The following is a 17,750-nucleotide window of genomic DNA, read 5'->3' on the forward strand; positions in this document are numbered from 1 at the left end:
GACTGACTGCAAGCAGGTCTTGCAGCAGTATGCTAGCCTCTTTTCCCTGACCCCTGGTCTGACAAACTGGTGTACCCATGATGTGGACACTGGTGACAGTGCACCTGTCAAAAACAAAATCTATTGACAGTCAGACCAAGTCAAGGAGAGCATCAAAGCTGAGGTCAGCAAGATGCTGGAGTTAGGGGTCATTGAACCCTCTGAGATCCCCTGGGCCAGCCCAGTGGTTCTAGTCCCCAAACCTCATCAACAAGGTGAAAAGAGAGAGATGAGGTTCTGTGTGGACTATAGAGGGCTCAACTCTGTCACTAAGACAGATGCTCACCCTATCCCAAGAGCAGATGAGCTGATAGATAAATTAGGGGCTGCCCAATTCCTCAGTACCTTTGATTTAACTGCAGGGTACTGGCAGATTGGCATGGCCCCAGGAGCAAAAGATAAGACAGTATTCTCCACCCCTGATGGGCATTACCAGTTTACTGTGATGCCCTTTGGGTTAAAGAATGCCCCTGCCACTTTCCAGAGGGTGGTGAACCATGTCCTGGCTGGGTTGGAGTCCTTTAGTGCAGCTTATCTTGATGATATTGCTGTCTTTAGCTCCACCTGGCAGGATCACCTGATCCACCTTGGAAAAGTTTTAGAGGCTCTGCACAATGCAGGTCTCACTATCAAGGCATCCAAATGCCAGATAGGGCAGGGCACTGTGGTGTACTTGGGCCACCTTGTAGGTGGAGGCCAGGTACAGCCCTTACAACCCAAGATCCAGGCCATCATGGACTGGATAGCTCCAACAACCCAGACACAAGTCAGGGCATTCCTTGGCTTGACTAGATACTACAGGAGGTTTGTGAAGGGGTATGGGTCCATTGTGACCCCCCTCACAGACCTCACCTCCAAGAAGATGCCCAAGAAGGTGAAGTGGACAGTTAGTTGCCAAAAGGCTTTTTACACCCTAAAAGAAGCAATGTGCTCAGCACCAATTCTAAAAGCTCCAGATTATGCCAAGCAGTTCATAGTGCAGACTGATGCTTCTGAGCTAGGGATAGGAGCGGTCCTATCCCAGACCAATGATGAAGGCCAAGACCAACCTGTTGCTTTTATAAGCAGGAGGCTACTCCCCAGAGAGCAGCGTTGGAGTGCCATTGAGAGGGAGGCCTTTGCTGTGGTTTGGTCCCTGAAGAAGTTGAGGCCATACCTGTTTGGTACTCACTTCCTGGTTCAAACTGACCACAGACCTCTCAGATGGCTAATGCAGATGAAAGGGTAAAATCCAAAACTACTAAGGTGGTCAATCTCCCTACAGGGAATGGACTTTGAAGTGGAACACAGACTAGGGACTGCCCATGCCAATGCAGATGGACTTTCCAGGTTCTTCCACTTAGACAATGAAGACTCCATAGGGCAAGGTTAGTCTCATCACCTTTCGTTTGGGGGGGGGTTATGTGAGAAAGTGCCATCTTTCTTGCATGGTATGCCCCCACTTTTTGCTGAATTGCTGAATGTACTTTGACTGAGCGTGCCCTGGACTACTGCCAATCAGGTGCCCAGGGCCTATGTTCCTTCCCTAAAACAAACCAAACCCAAATTGGCAAACCCTGGCCACATGTCAGCCCCTGGTAAATGGTACCCTAGGTACCCAGGGCTTTGTGACCAGGGAAGGCCACTAAGGGCTGCAGCACTCCTTGTGCCACCCTTAGAGGCCCTGTACCCTTACACACACTGCCTTTGCAGGCTGAGTGTTTGGGTGCAAGACAAAAACAAAGTCGACATGGCACACATCCCTGTGTGCCATGCCCATCACCTACACTGCCATGGCATACATCAGTCACCCCTCTAGCTGGGTGCCTTATGCCAATGGTGTGGGCACAGGAGCAGGAGCCCTGTGCCCCTACAGTGCCCAGGTCCATTCCTGATCACTGTAAGTGCAGTGCTGCCATTTAAGAGTACATGGTGCTGAGAGCTCGTCGAACACGAGCTCCACAGCACCATAATGGCAACACTAAAGACTGAGAAGTTTGGTATCAAACTTCTCAGAACATTAAACCCACACTGATGCCAGTGTGGGATTTAATGTACCAAGCACCCCAGAGGGCATCTTAGAGGTGCCCCCTTAAACCTAACCTACAATCCACGTCTGCTCTGAGGCTGCCTAGGCTGCCACCCAGCAGACATGTTGCTGGACCCCTGGGGTAGGAGAGCCCCTGCTCTCCTGGGCCTGCAACAATGCACATCCTGGGCGAGGTGCTAAATCTCCTCCCCCAGGGTGGGCAGGGGGATGCTTCAAAGGCATGCCGCTCTGTGAGCTTCCCCAGGCCCCTGCAACCCCCCACTCTGGCGGGAAGCTCTGACCGGAAACCCCTACTAAGGACAGGGGATGTGCCAGCCTGCCAACCCCACCCCTCAGGTGGGGGAGGCGAGGTGAAGCACATCTCCGGGCTCTCGCCATCTTGAAGATGGGGAGCCCTACCGTATCAGGACTAGGCTACTGCCCCCCTCCTCCAGGAGAGAGGCAGGATAGGGGGTGTACCCACCCCAGGGCAGTGACCTACCTGTAACGCCCCTAAATCTAGTATTTAGGGCACCCTGAACCTTCCTTCCCCAGATTCTAGATTCACAACTACAAAGAGCAAGAAGAAAGAAGACCTGCCCTGCAGCTGCTGAAAAGAGGAAGACACCAACTGCTTTGGCCCCAGCCCTACCGGCCTGTCGACCCTCGAACCTGCTCCTGCTCCAACCCGGCATCTCTTGTGGCCAGCAACCTCACCAACCCCAGAGGACCTGGCTACCTTTTGGCTCTAAGCCCCTGGGACTCCCATGAGTAGAGGCTCTACTCAAAACCTATCTCTAATCCCTGGCAGCAGCCCGGAACCGCGAACCCAGCACACTCTGCACCAGCCAAGCCTGGCCAGTGCCGGAGTGAACAAAGACCCTGAGGACGACGCCACGGTGACTGTGACCCCGAGTCCGGCACCCAAGGACCTCCCTCGACCCTCCTGAAGAAGCCTGCAGCCTCAGAACAAGGTGCCCCCCAACCGCGATCAACAGAGGGTAAGATTTCCCCATACCAAAAGGCACCCCTGCACGCGGCGCCCCACAGCCCCCTGTGCCCAACCCCGGGGTACCTACCTATCCTCCAACTACCCAACTTACCTCTCGAAGTGGTGGTGGCACCTGAAGAGTCCTCGTCCCCGAGCTTGCAGTCTTTTTCTAAACCGGAGATTTCCCATTGAAATCACTTGAGCGCCCGAAGGCTCAAAAGCACTCTGCACCCAGCCGCCCGAGTGGCCCTGGCAGTGAAAACTCTAAACCTACCTACTTCCCCACTTGTCCTGAGTAAGTGATCAGAAGCCCAGCTCCCACAGCCGCGTGGCTTGCCAGTCAGCAGCCACCAACAATGGCCCCCCTATCCCTTTTAGGATAACATTGGGCCTAACTCTCTCTGCACCCGGCCGCCCTAGAGCCGCTGAGGGTGAACCAACTGTACCTACCTGACCCTGAGGAACCCCTGAGTCTTTGCCCAGAACCTCAACTCTGCCAGTCGAGTACTTACCCTTAAACCGCAAACTCAATTTTCCTCATAGGGTAACATTGACTGGCTTTTTCCTGAAATTTCTTCTAAGTGTGGACTTTTCAAAACTTAAAATATTCACCAAAAATCAGCCGAGTAACGAAAACGAAATTACTCACCTGCTCTTAGGTGAGCTCCCAGTGCTGGATCTTGGTGCCCAGCACTGACTCTGAAAAATACTTACAACTGTACTTACCCTTAACTCAATTTTCTTCCATAGGAAACCATTGACTGTTTTTCTGTGAAATTTCTTCTAAGTGTCAATTTCTGCAATCTTTAAATATTCTTCAAACATCGTATAATATCTGAAAACGTAATTCCTTACCTGTTTTGGATAAAGGTCCCAGTACTGAGTCTAGGCACCCAGTACTGGATTCCAACAGTAATGAGAACATACTGTACCTGTAACCTGAATTTTCTTCCATAGGGAATCATTGACTGTTTTCTAAGTGTCAACTTTTAAAATAGCTAAATATTGTTTAAAAATCATTACAGTAATTAAGTCGACTTTCATCACTTGATTCTGAGTACTGACCCAGGACTGAATCTAGGATCCAGTCCTAGAATTCCAAAAGTAATCTAAAAAGTAATCTGTTGCAAATAATTTGAATTTACCATTGAGCTCAATGCATTGTTGTGTTTAAAAATAGAGTTGCCTACTGCAACCACTTGTAACTGTTTACAAAAGTCTATTGCATATTGCAAAAGTGTTTATATGAAACATCTCATGCTGAGAAAGTATATTTTAAATCCAAGTGTTGGTTCTAAAATAAAACAAGCATATATTTTTTATATATAAACCATTGGCCTAGAGTTCAGTTATTGAGTGTGTGAGACCATTTGCTGACTGAGTGTGTACAACAAATGCTTTACACTGTCCTCTGATACTGCCTTACTGCTCGACCAAGCTACCACTTTAGAGAGTAAGGTTATATCTAACTTTAACCTCTGTTAAACCCTGGGGGACTGTGGACTCTGTACCTATTAAGGAACAGTATATACAGAGCCACTTTCTCACACTCAAGGAACAGCATATCATTCTACAGAAGTGCAAGAGCTGCGAGAATCGATCAAGATGGAACATTTGCATACCATCAACAGAGATCCAGAGTGGTGACCTCTCAGCATATCTCTAGAACCGGTTTGAAACAATACTGGAAAGAACAGAGCAAACTCCAATCAAACTAAACATAACACAAACAATTTCCAAAGCCACTGTATTCAAGCTACCCTGGCTGATGAGGGGTGTTACCCCAAGACTGGTCCCAGGATGCTTGTTTCCTGTCCAGGGAAGACCTGACTTGGCAGCTCAGTCTGGACTGTTCCCATGAGGAGCAGGGTCAAGACTGATTTGCATACGGATAGGTCTGAACCGGGGGTGGCGAAGTGAGCTAAATAATGATGATGGATTTAACCCAGATGTAATAGTGACTGTGGGTGTCTGAAAGGTTTCAGCGCTCCATCCATCATCTTATTGTGTTTGCGTCTCACTCCTAACATCATGACCAGAGTTCACTTCTATGAGGAAAAGGAAACCATAGTGGCCAGAGTTTGAGAGGGTGGTCTCATCTTATTGCAAACACAAGGAAATGATGGACAGAGCTCTGAAACTTGTTGGCAGGGTATGCCCAGACGTGGGTCCCTTGCTCACTCTACCACTGGATTCAAGCTAGCCTGGCTGATGATGGCTGTTAGCATGAATCCGGTCCCAGAATGCTTGTTTCCGGTCCAGGGAAGACATGGCTTGGCAGTTCAGGCTGGACTGTTCCCATGAGGCACACAGTCAAGACTGATTTGGATGTATGTCGTTACAACGCACACTTTTACAACGCATGCACTTACAACGCATTTTTTACAACGCAAAATCCATTACAACGCATTGCATTACAACGCATGACACTACAACGCATTTTTAAAAACTACCTTTACAACGCATTCCATTACAACGCATACTACCTTTACAACGCATACCATTACAACGCATAATATTAAATTGCATTTAAGGTAAGTATTAGATAGTATAGGGGTAAAAATTACTTAATAAGTGTTGGATAGTATATGGGTAAAAATTACTATTCTAACTCCAGGGGGTGCAACAGTAGGGTAAGTGTTGGATAGTATAGGGGTAAAAATTACTATTCTAACCCCAGGGGGTGCAACAGTAGGGTAAGTGTTGGATAGTATAGGGGTAAAAATTGCTATTCTAATTCCAGGGGGTGCAACAGTAGGGTAAGTGTTGGATAGTATAGGGGTAAAAATTACTATTCTAACTCCAGGGGGTGCAACAGTAGGGTAAGTGTTGGATAGTATAGGGGTAAAAATTACTATTCTAACTCCAGGGGGTGCAACAGTAGGGTAAGTGTTGGATAGTATAGGGGTAAAAATTACTATTCTAACTCCAGGGGGTGCAACAGTAGGGTAAGTGTTGGATAGTATAGGGGTAAAAATTACTATTCTAACTCCAGGGGGTGCAACAGTAGGGTAAGTGTTGGATAGTATAGGGGTAAAAATTACTATTCTAACTCCAGGGGGTGCAACAGTAGGGTAAGTGTTGGATAGTATAGGGGTAAAAATTACTATTCTAACTCCAGGGGGTGCAACAGTAGGGTAAGTGTTGGATAGTATAGGGGTAAAAATTACTATTCTAACTCCTGGGGGTGCAACAGTAGGGTAAGTGTTGGATAGTATAGGGGTAAAAATTACTATTCTAACTCCAGGGGGTGCAACAGTAGGGTAAGTGTTGGATAGTATAGGGGTAAAAATTACTATTCTAACTCCAGGGGGTGCAACAGTAGGGTAAGTGTTGGATAGTGTAGTGTAATATTATGCGTTGTAATGGTATGCGTTGTAAAGGTAGTATGCGTTGTAATGGAATGCGTTGTAAAGGTAGTTTTTAAAAATGCGTTGTAGTGTCATGCGTTGTGATGCAATGCGTTGTAATGGATTTTGCGTTGTAAAAAATGCGTTGTAAGTGTAGTGCGTTGTAAAAGTTGCGTTGTAAAGGTTGTTCCCCGACTGATTTGCATATGGCTGTGTCTGAACTGGGGTGGCAAAGTGAGCTAAAGAACGATGATGGATTCAAACCAGATCTGTGACTGGGGGTCAGTGTCCGAAAAGTTTCAGCGCTCCGTCCATTTCTTTGACACAACTATTCTATAATATTGTTTGGATGCTCCCTGCAGCACCACCCCGGGGGAGCGTCACGATTATGGGGATAGGGGGAAGGGCCTGGCCAGGGCTCAGCTAATGAAAGTTCACAGGGCTAATACACCCCTTATCTATTGACCCATATGTACTTGTGGGTAGGAGGTGAGGGGTGAAGGTGGGAAGTGTAGTTCCTGGAAGCCTGTACTTCCCAACACATCCCATTGTCTACCGTAAGATACCAAGTTGAGTCAACTCGAAATTACACTTATTTCGTTACAAACCCTTAGTTCTGGTTTGTTTTTTTGGTGAACGATGAACTGACACCATTGCCATTCTCATGTACATCAAAACAGGCACAGGCCCAGTGTCGCCCACCGCTCCTCCAAATGGCTGTAGCACTAGCATGTGTGATGGATAGGACCCCTCTACTGTTATTAGTGACATATAATGTCAGAGGTCTGAGCATCCTCACAAAAAGAATAGTTATCCTGGGGGAACACACACGATTGGGAGCAGATAAAGGTCTTTTAGTAGAGACTCACCTGTTCAAAAAAAATAAAAAGACCACCATAGACTATGATCCAGGTATGGTCCCACACAATACGTTGGTGAAGAGGTTAAACAGGTGGGCCTACTAAGAGCAGCTTTATGCAGCTTCTCCAACTGACGCAACAGAAATAAATGCCTTTTTCACGATCAGCATCCTTGCCCAAATCAGAGGCAGAACAATTGGATGAGCCTAACTCATTGGCCAAAGTACTTTCAGTATTTAAAAATCTGAAGGTGGGCAAGGCTCAGGGCCCCAGTGACTACACAGCAGCATTCATAACTCCACTACTTGTGGAGGTCTTCAACCGCCTCCACCGGTCCCAGAGACAGTCTCAAGCTATGGCTGAGGCAATGATCCCCCTGACTGTGACGTCAAACACTGTTTTTACTGTTAATAATTTTACTTCTATCAGTTCCAAGAAGCTTCAAACCAAAGAGAAAGAGAGGTCTTGCTAAAGCTCTTGATTGTAGTATCCCCATTATAACCGACATCGCCATCTGTGACGTCTCAAACCGAACGTTCAGTTTGGTCACCTTTATTACAAATACGTTGGGAAATGTTGTAATATTGTCTGCTGGCGATAGTATTGCCCGAGATACCGCAGGCGATATAGGAGTGTAAGAGGATGAGTTTTTACTGTGCAACCAACGTGATGGAGATGAAGATAGTGATGTATGTCTTCTCCGCCTCGTGGGTATATGTGGGGCGATTGTCTCCCTCTAAGAGAATAATGATCCTGAGGGGAGCCGTGTCATCCTGAAGGTTGTCTATGCGATGCTGGCATCTTTCTAGTAGGCAACATGGATGTATGGCATGACCCCATATGAGAACGAGGTAGAGGCTCTAGAGGTTCTGCTGAGGATCCTCAGCCGGAGTTGCACACTTAGAGGTCCTAAAGATTGTATAGGCGACTCCATAGCAGGAAATCACATCAGTTTCTTTTTTATGAGTAGATGAAAATGTTGATGTTGAATCCTTCAACATTGATGAAGGCCATGTTGGGATAAACCTTGGTGGTGGTGGCACCATCGAGGACCACGGCAGTGAAGTCTAACATATGGACTGTACCAACAGCAAGCAGGATGCCATTGGTTGTTTGGAGTGCTTCGATGTTGATGCCCAGTCCATTGGGTGTCTCAACATTAATCGTTTCGACTAGTGCCAATGATTTTGTTGAGCTATTGAAGTCGAGCCCTTTAATGGCAAGTCAATGGGTGCCATTGGTCTCTATGACGACTCCATAGTCTTTGCTAGCAAACAGTTCCGTCAGCAGTAAGCATGATAGTGATGTCTCCTCTCACCTTTTGTCTCTGGAGTACGCTAAGTGAAAGTGGCGTTTTCTCTGGAGAGCGCTTTTCATCTATTTTTCACCTGAGCACTCAGTGCTTCAGCATACCTCTCAGGCTTATCCCTTTTCTATCCTTAAGGGTTCTTTTGGACCTTTTTTTGCAAATCCTACACACCTTCACAAAATGAGAAGTAGGCAAACATACCACACACTCTGTATAGGTCTGAGGCAGATGTCTTCCTCCATCATGAGGCGCACTTCATGAAAAAGGATGGCAATTTCACAGAAAAAGATCTCTAGAAGCGCAAGAAGGAACAAAGTTACACAAGAAAGAAAACAAGCATTGGCATAGCCAATAGGTCTCGCTTTTGGGACTTTATAAGTATTTAGTTATGCAGCACAATATCCTTGGTGCAACAACATCAATTGTTGCATGGTTAAACACTTATAAGGCCCCAAAGGCGAGACCTATTGGCTATGCCAATGCTTTTTTTTTTTTTTTAAATGACAAGCAGTGCTATCAGGCTCCGGCTGCCACTTAGAGGTAGAGAGAGAGGAGTGTGTAGAGAGAGAGAGAGAGGTGTGTAGAGAGAGAGAGAGAGAGAGAGGGAGAGGGGTGTGTAGAGAGAGAGAGAGAGAGGGGTGTAGAGAGAGAGAGAGGTGTGTAGAGAGAGAGAGAGAGGTGTGTAGAGAGAGAGAGGTGTGTAGAGAAAGAGAGAGGTGGGTAGAGAGAGGTGGGTAGAGAGGTGTAGAGATAGAGGTGTAGAGATAGAGGTGTATAGAGAGGTAGAGAGAGAGGTAGAGAGAGGTAGAGAGAGAGAGGTAGAGAGACAGAGAGGTAGAGAGGTAGAGAGAGAGTTAGAGAGGTAGAGAGAGGTAAAGAGAGGTAAAGAGAGGTAGAGAGAGAAAGGTAGAGAGCGGTAGAGAGAGAGAGAGGTAGAGAGAGAGACGTAGAGAGAGAGAGGTAGAGAGAGAGGGAGAGAGGTAGAGAGACAGAGGTAGAGAGAGAGGTAGAGAGGTAGGTAGAGAGGTAGAGAGAGAGAGGTAGACAGAGAGGTAAATCAGAAATATAAAACCTGGAGCCCTAATTGTAAACCACAAAGTCAGTTTCCATAGGGACTTACGTAAACATGTTTTGAATTTGTGTACAGTAATTTAGAAACTGCAATTTTATGAGATTCTTTTTACACTAAACCTTTTAAATGTATTCTATATAGAACCTATTTCAGCAGGAGAAACAAAAGGCTAGAGATCTTGCAAGGCTTTGGGCGAAGAGTGTTCATGTGACTATTGTAGTAAAGAATAAGTCTCTATGAGCTTCCTGGTTTTAGACAATCTGAGGCCATTAAAAGCCCTTTACAAAACCCCAAAATAAAATAAAACATTCAATTAAATTTAGAAACTGGAACTTAGTCTTCCTCCCTCTACCAGGTTATGAAACTCCTTAGTGATTTAGGAAGTACTTATTATTAATGCACCCGGTTACTGTTTTTGTTGATTCGTTTTTACAGATACAGTCAGAACACCACCTGTTTCTCTGTATGTATTTATTTTTAAATAGTGGAAAAAAATTGAAAATGAGCCTTCTTTTGGGGTTATTTTGAATGCGGTAAGTCATCACTGCGAGACCAAAGGCTGTGTCCACTGTCAGAGAAGGGACTTAAAAAGGTTTTCTAGTGAAGCTTTACACAGCTGCAGACATACATATGTTTACACAACAATGCTCAGTTTTGTATACCAGTGATGCACAGTGTATGGTTTCTTATAACACTAAAGCCCAAAGGGTATCCTCGGGCAAAGGTGTCATCATGAGTTAAATAGAAGTGGAAATATACTAACTGCAGCTTCACTTTTTCAGAAAACATAAAATAACTATTGATAAATGCACGTAAAATATTTAACAATAAATATGGATAAATGCAGACGGAAAAGTTTAAAGAGTAAATTCCTTAAAACCGTGAATCCTACTAATAATGTACGATGGGGGCGTTTTGTTCTATTTTATAGCTATAAACAACTTCTTATAATGGTGAAAAGAAATGAATGCGCAGAGCGCTTCATGTAGTGTTCATTCCTTTAAAGATATTCAGAAATGGAACACGTTTAGAGGCAATATCTGTGAACCCCCGGTGGCGGACTCAGAGTCCGAGCTGAGTGACTAAGGCTGAAGTCGTACCATCCTCGCGGCCTGGGGAGGGGCGTGATGTGGGATGGATGGGAGGGCGGGGGGAGACGGGGGGTGGCTATCACAGGTGGGGTGTGCAGGGATAATGATTTTTGTGACTTGTCTGGAAAGAACACTATGTTAATGGTGATACTGCGTTGGAATATGATGTATTGAGGCAAGGTGCATTTATGTTTTTGTATGTGTTAAAAAAAGATACTCAGTAGACAACCAGAAATTGTTAATCAGGGATGAAATCACTCAAGATTTCAGAAGCCTGGAGCGCGAGAGAAGCTGCAATCACTTTCAATATGTTTGGCAAATCCTGCGCCACGGGTGGGAAATGGATGTTCCAAGGTGTGGTTTGCTTTGGAAGTTTGAGAACGCCCAAAAACAAGCATTTCTGTGAGTGTTCCAAAACTTTGATACAACTCTTTTCCACCTCTTAAGTAGTCAGAGATTTACTTCGGTCAAGGACTGAAGTCACTCCCCTTTCAGGACAAGAAGAGCAACAGATCACCCCCAAATTTACTGGGGTGTTGGGGAAGAGTTTTCTGCATGGGGAGAAAAGTAGCCTGCTAGAATTTTTATATGACTTTCTAGGTATTATGCCTGGAAATCCATGCCTGGTGCAGAGACCAGGTAGGTGTATTCCTGAGAATGTTGGCAAATTCCAAGAAAAAAGTAAAAGTACTTTCGGAAAGAGATCCAAATCTCTGCCAGCACTCCTATATTTCTATTAGGTAACTGAGCCCATTATCTTTGAGAAAAAGGTGACTGTCCCTTTAAGTGATTGACACGCAACACAAAGAACCATGTTCAGAGATCGAAAATCTGCTTCCACAGGAATACTCCTTCCAGAAGGACCCCAGGAAATCTATGTTAGTTTGAGTCATACATTTTCTTGAGTATTGCAATGAGCTTCCTGCAGGTGGTATTTTGCCCACATGTTAATGTGACTCAAATGTGCTTTCACATATGTAAACTTCATTTTTGTTTCATCATGAGGAAGATATATCCCCTATGGCAAATCCATTTCCTCTACTACTCGCTCCCTCCCGTTCAAAATTGGGACGGCCCCCTCCTACGCCCTCCTGGGAAATTCAGTTAATCATGCTACTGACAAGAGCAAATTTGTGTAATGGGAAATTACCTGTAAAATCTCTGTGAATACCATAAACTTATACGGTTGTCAGTGTTGATCTAGTTTTGCAGCATGCCGCGCTGACCCTAGTTTAGATAATCTGACACTATGCCACTGCTGAGCAATTTCCAACTTTGTAAGTGAAAAAGTAAAATATACAATTCCACCAATACCGATTTGGTGAATCAGAATTGGGAATTCCCAATGGAAACTGGTTTTTGTGCACCTCCATTGTACTGTGGTGCACTATATGCCTCTGAATTAAGCCCAGAGTGTTCCACCGACCTGGAGCTCCATAATCCCAAACACCCGGAGGCAGGAGGGCTGGTATTCACCGGATGTTGTGATTGGTGCCTGGAGAGAAGGGGCAGCGCCTCAGATTGGTAATTGCAGTTGGCCGCTTGGAACGGCTTACCAATAATAGGAAGGGGCTTTGTGCTGGTTCTCAGCTGCATTCATGGCACAAAGCGTCATTTGTGCAGGTTGATTCATTTGATGGTGTGTATTTTATGAATTTGTATAGCACTCAGGAAAGGGTACGACCTGGATCATCAAAATAACTGTCTTCATTAGATTCCTCCATAAACGATACTCCAAACGTGGTTCTGACCATCACAACACTACAACAAAAAGAGATAGGTTGAAGGTACACAATAGACTTCGATAATACCACAAAAGTGTTTCTGAGACTGCACGCGCCTACAGGTTTCAGTATATATGCAAATTGAGAGACACTTTTAAGATACACTGTCCATTGTCGCATTCTAGTGATTGCATACCATTTACAGGGTCAACACAAGAAAAATAAGCATCTGCAATACAAAGGTCTTCCTTTTAGCCGGAATGTCAAGACAGTGAATCAACAAAGCAACAATTCTTGGTCAAGAAAAGCAGAGTCCTGAAAAGAGCGAAAATTAACATGCAATGCCACTTTTTTCCCCCGATCACATTGTAAACGGTACAATTTCTCGCACATAAGGCATGACGCAATTCATGTATTTGTGAGTGAATACAACTGAAGCTACAAATGTGCTGAGAGTACTAAAAGCCTGCAAAAGGAAACGCTAATGCATAAAAAAAATGCGCACGCGCCTCGCGCTAAAAGTGGGAGGGGTGGGGGGAGTGAGACAGCACACAAGCGTTTCCCTTGCGGGAGCGAGCCAAGGGCACCATGTGTTTGTAAGTTAATTACAAACATATGGTGTCAAGCTCGCTACCGCAAGGCAATCGCCACACATGCACGCGTTGCCATTGAAGGCAATGGAAGGCGTGCAGGTTTTCGGCTGAAAAGCCGGAGCGATTGCTAAAGGTCTTTTTGCCTATGCAGCGCATGCGCGCTGTGTAGGCGAGGCGCGCTGCGTAGGCGAGACCTAAAAAGGAACTGACTTTGTGAGACAACTGCCAGTACAAAGCATCGTGGGTAGTGGAAGCTCCTGGAGTAATAAAACCAATGCAGTGCTATTAGTTTGAATATTTACTCACTGTGTATACTTCAGACAACAAGCTTTTACATGATTCATTGCAGTCTGAATAAAGATTTTTTTTGCACGTTTCTTGCCTATGATGGGCTTTCAGAGAGTACTCTGCAACAGATAGACATTTGGTGTTATTCACTCTTTCTGCAGAATAATACACAAATATAAGACATATAATGAAGAAGTGTTCTGAGATGCACAAAAGCACCAGAGACTTATTTTAATTTTTATAATTATCAATGAAGATCCTAAGATGCTAAAAATACATTTACACAGAGAAAGCTAGAAATATGCTACACTATGTGTGCACCACCATGCACTCGACAAGTTCAGCATCCCTGTTCCACTCCAATGCATACACCACCATCAGACCAGCCCGCGGAAACTGGAACAACATCTTGGTCCAGGCCCACTCTTAACACCCACCTGCCCGATCACAGCAGAAGCCTTCCCAAAGCCTTAAAGGACTACAGCGGCTGCATCATCTTCTGTGCTGACTGTCTGATCCCCCTACAGCACAGAAAAACAGCAGGATACATACTAGCGGTGAGCGGAACTAGTGGAATTATGAGTTTCATAACAACTATGTGTGATTCCGTTGAGTTCTGCCAATGGGACGCCAGAGGGCGCAGCTTCTTGACTTCATTTTGCTGCTGCTCGAGTAGATTTTTTACTCAAGTTGCAGCCTTCCGACTGCAAGGATCTTGACCACCGGCGGTACAAAAACCTCACTGTATGTTCTCCTACAGACAAGAAATCGAACTAAGGGACGCCAAATCTCATTCTTGCTCGCCAACTTACCGGTCAGGAGCCTTGAACGAGAAAAGATTCCGCTATGCATCAATTGGTGGAATTTGGCCAGAACTCTGCATTACTTGCCACAATCAGCCAATTCCGCAGGCGGAAAGAAATATTCGTCCCACCTCTAATGCAAACCCCAAGCCAGCTGGTACACCGAGGAACTCAGGATGAGGAAGCGCCACTTTTAACAACTGGACTACAGCTGTAGAATGAGCCAAGGCGACACAGACAGGATTACAGTTTAAACTTAGTTTCAGCACTACGTATTTTACTTCTAAACTTGTTGCTGTTCTTTGCTGTTCTTTACTTTAATAGTTAAAAAAAGTTCTCAACTTACCTTCCTGAGCAAATGGATATTTATATCAATCACAGGTACATTATTGTTTAAGTATAAGGAACTCTCCTCCAAATAGCACTTATAGGACCAACCCTCTATACATACCCTGTAGATATTCTTGAAACACTCTATGGCAATGATTATGAACTCTACTATGGTGTAAGTAATATGTATACGTTATTAATATGTATCTTGCCTCAGTACAATGTTTCTGAAAGTGTATGTATGTTTACCCACTCACTGGGCAGACACGGTCTTCATCCTTGACGCTCTTGTTAACTTGTACACGTGAAAGAAAATTCATAGCCTTTATTGCACCATGAACTGTACTCTCGCATGTACAAAGAAATCAAAACGTACATATTGTATACTGCTCCCAACGCCACCTGGGACAAGTCCATGCTATACAGACCAACTGTAAATAAACAGATAGAACATCCCAAGTCTAAGCCAGCAGCGCATGACAAGCCCAGTGTAGGAGCGAAGTTACAAAAGGAGGTGTGTGCACACGTAACCACGGCTGTTTCTCTTGCAGGAAACACAGATGACAAACGGCAAACCAGGAAGGAGCATTCTGGCCGGCGCTGCCATTACCAGACGGACCGTGTTAAATCAAGCCGCAGCAAGGGCCCTGCAACCGGATTAACGAACGATAATGGCATTGTTATTTTCTGTCGCTAACAGGAATAAAGAAGATTCTCGTGTGTATGTTATCTCGCAGTATCTTTGCAGGGACAGTCTTTTAACTCACTGCGTCACTGAGAACAGCTGCAAGCAGTTTCTGGCTCTCCTCTGACGTAAACTGTTGTAGAGAGCCACTCGGGCTCTCTACTACAATGCTGCAACTTACACGCATCCACGCACCCCTCAGGGTGGGCTCGACCCGAGGGAATAAATAAACGACTGGAGACCGCTCGGGGTAGTAGTAGTAGAAGCCTTGTGTCTCTTGTTTTGCGCTGCTGCGGCCTAGCGATTTCCCAGGCCCCGCCGCGCTACACTGGCGACGAGGTCGGTCGCACCCCACGCATGCCTGCCTACCTGTTTCCTGCTGGGAGTGTACGGAGCCCACCCGCATTGCTGGATTCCCGCTGCTGTGCCTCGGTGCCCTGCAGGGAGCTCACGGTGCCCACCTGCACCGCTCCGCCCGGCGTCTGCCTGGAGCCTATCGGCGGCCTCTGCAGCCGCTCTGCCTACCCCGCTGCCTGCACCGATCAGCTAGCGCCCGCCCACGCGTCTCCCTGCTCAATGGGAGCGCGTTCAGCTGGCGGCGCTGTCTTCTGCTGCATCTGGTAGGGGTAAGTGCTCCCTGCCAATGGAGCCTGTCCCGTGAGCGCGTCTGCTCCTGCCCCCAGCGGCGCTGGTGCCGTATGGACCCAGGAGACTGCCTGTCAGCTCTCGCACCTAGTTTGTTATCAGCAAGGCCCCCAAGACTGGGCTGCCCCTTCTGCTGCCTGCTCCAGCCCCTGCACGCTCCATGTGATTGACTTTTTTGCACTAAAGAGAAAAAAAAAAAAAAGGAAAAGAAAAGAAAGGAGAAAAGGTTCCAGAGCCAGGTGGTGGCAAGGAATCTCTGGACTGTGTGTGGCGCAGGTGAACCATTTGCAGGACTACACCCTGAGAGTTTACTGGTTGTGGGGAGGACAGCAGGAAGAAAGGCTGACTGCACACGAACAGGGGACAAGTCACAAGGCAAGGTGCACAGGACAGGGCACACGGCAGCCTGCCACGTCCACGCTTCTTTCTCCTATGGGACGGCACCTGAGAGCAAGTCGCCTCATACTTGCAAGTGGAGACACAAAGTGGTTAGTAGCAAGTGGCCACGTGCCGATACACACCCTCAACCACTGGTCTTCGATGCACCTCGCACCAGTGTTCCAACGCACGGCCACGATGAGCGGCCCAGGGACACCTGCCGCTGCCGCCCAGCAAGATGGAGGGAACAATCCAGGAAGGGGCGCCAATGCGCCTCTCCCAGAGCACAGCCACACCGCAGTTGCACCTCTATCCCCCCTTCACTGAAGCCTCAGACCCGTCCACAGCTGCACCACGATGGAAGGCGTGGGTTGGACGGCTCAACCACTACTTCAAAGGGACAAGGGAAATGGATGGCACGGTGAAACGGTCGCTTCTCATCTATTATGGCGGCGTGGAGATCTACAACCTCTTCGAGACGCTTCCCAACACAGAAAATGACGACGACTACGATGCGGCGGTCACCGCGCTCAACAGGCACTTCGATCCCCAACTCAAACCCGATTTTGAAAAATTCAAGTTCAGAAGGGCGTGGCAGTTGGACTCGAAGTCGGTCGACATGTTCTATGAACGGCTACGCCGGCTGGCCAGCACGTGCACATTCACAGACCACCGGGAGGAGATACAGGACCAAATCATCCTGGGATGCCGCTCCAAACACCTGCGGAAGCTAATCTGTCGTCCGCCAGGGATCTCCCTGGACGATATCCTGGTCCTGGCCCACTCCCATGAGCTGTCGGATATCCGAGCTGAGGAGATGGAAGCCGCCCTGCAATTGCACGTTGCTACCCCACACGCGCCCAGGCATCCGCCGATAAAAAAGGAGAGGGTGGAAGCAATCCAAAGACGCCCCACCGCGACTCAACAAGCACCCAGGCCATCACCAGGAGGACCATGCAGATACTGTGGAGAAGACCACCCCGCGACGGCCGTCTGTGGGGCAAAAGGGAAAACATGCTCTCGCTGTGGCAGGCTGAACCACTATGCCAAGGTGTGCTGCGGTGAACGGTTCAGACAACCCTCGTCCAGGTTTAGAGGCATGCCACAATGGGTTCGACAGATCTCTCTCGACAATTCGCCAGCAACCACTGAGGACCAGCCGCAGGAATGACGCCCGGTGTATGAAGATGATGACGACGAAGTGTTTGTGGTGTCGTACGTCAGTAGAACGGACTGTCGTCGAAGGCCACCTCCCACGTGCTCCGTCTCAGTTGAAGGCACTGATGTACAAGCCCGCATCGACACCGGCGTGTCTGTCAACGTGATGGACTCCGAGCAATATGAGCGACTATCACCTCGACCCCTGCTTGCGCCCTCCAAGGCCCGAATCTATACGTATGGAGGGACAGATCCGCTTCCTCTTCGAGGAGTCATTCAGGCCAAAGTCAAGAGCGGATGCTACGCTACTGAGACCAGGTTCCACATCACAGAGGGAAGAAAGGGGACACTACTCAGTTGCCACACGGCTGAGGACCTGGGACTTGCCAACCAAGTTCACAACTCTCACGCGGAAGCGATGTTGAG

General features: G+C 47.0%; 1 protein-coding gene and 1 long non-coding RNA gene across 2 annotated transcripts in view; one reads left to right on the top strand and one right to left on the bottom strand.

The window, feature by feature from the left end:
• Positions 1-15,182, top strand: part of LOC146869666 (uncharacterized) — a 42,306-nt gene extending 27,124 nt beyond the window's left edge. The window contains exon 2 of the long non-coding RNA XR_014962864.1: positions 15,010-15,182. This is a non-coding gene — a long non-coding RNA (uncharacterized LOC146869666). The remainder of the gene's footprint in view (positions 1-15,009) is intronic.
• PPIL1 (peptidylprolyl isomerase like 1) overlaps positions 10,125-17,750 on the bottom strand; it is a 115,517-nt gene continuing 107,891 nt past the window's right edge. Inside the window, exon 4 of the mRNA XM_085609799.1 lies at positions 10,125-12,481. Within this exon, the coding sequence (XP_085465925.1) occupies positions 12,474-12,481 (8 nt within the window). The 3' untranslated portion in view covers positions 10,125-12,473. The remainder of the gene's footprint in view (positions 12,482-17,750) is intronic.

Source organism: Triturus cristatus, chromosome 1_1 (assembly GCF_964204655.1).
Source record: "Triturus cristatus chromosome 1_1, aTriCri1.1, whole genome shotgun sequence".
In the NCBI taxonomy this organism is placed as follows: Eukaryota; Metazoa; Chordata; class Amphibia; order Caudata; family Salamandridae; genus Triturus; species Triturus cristatus.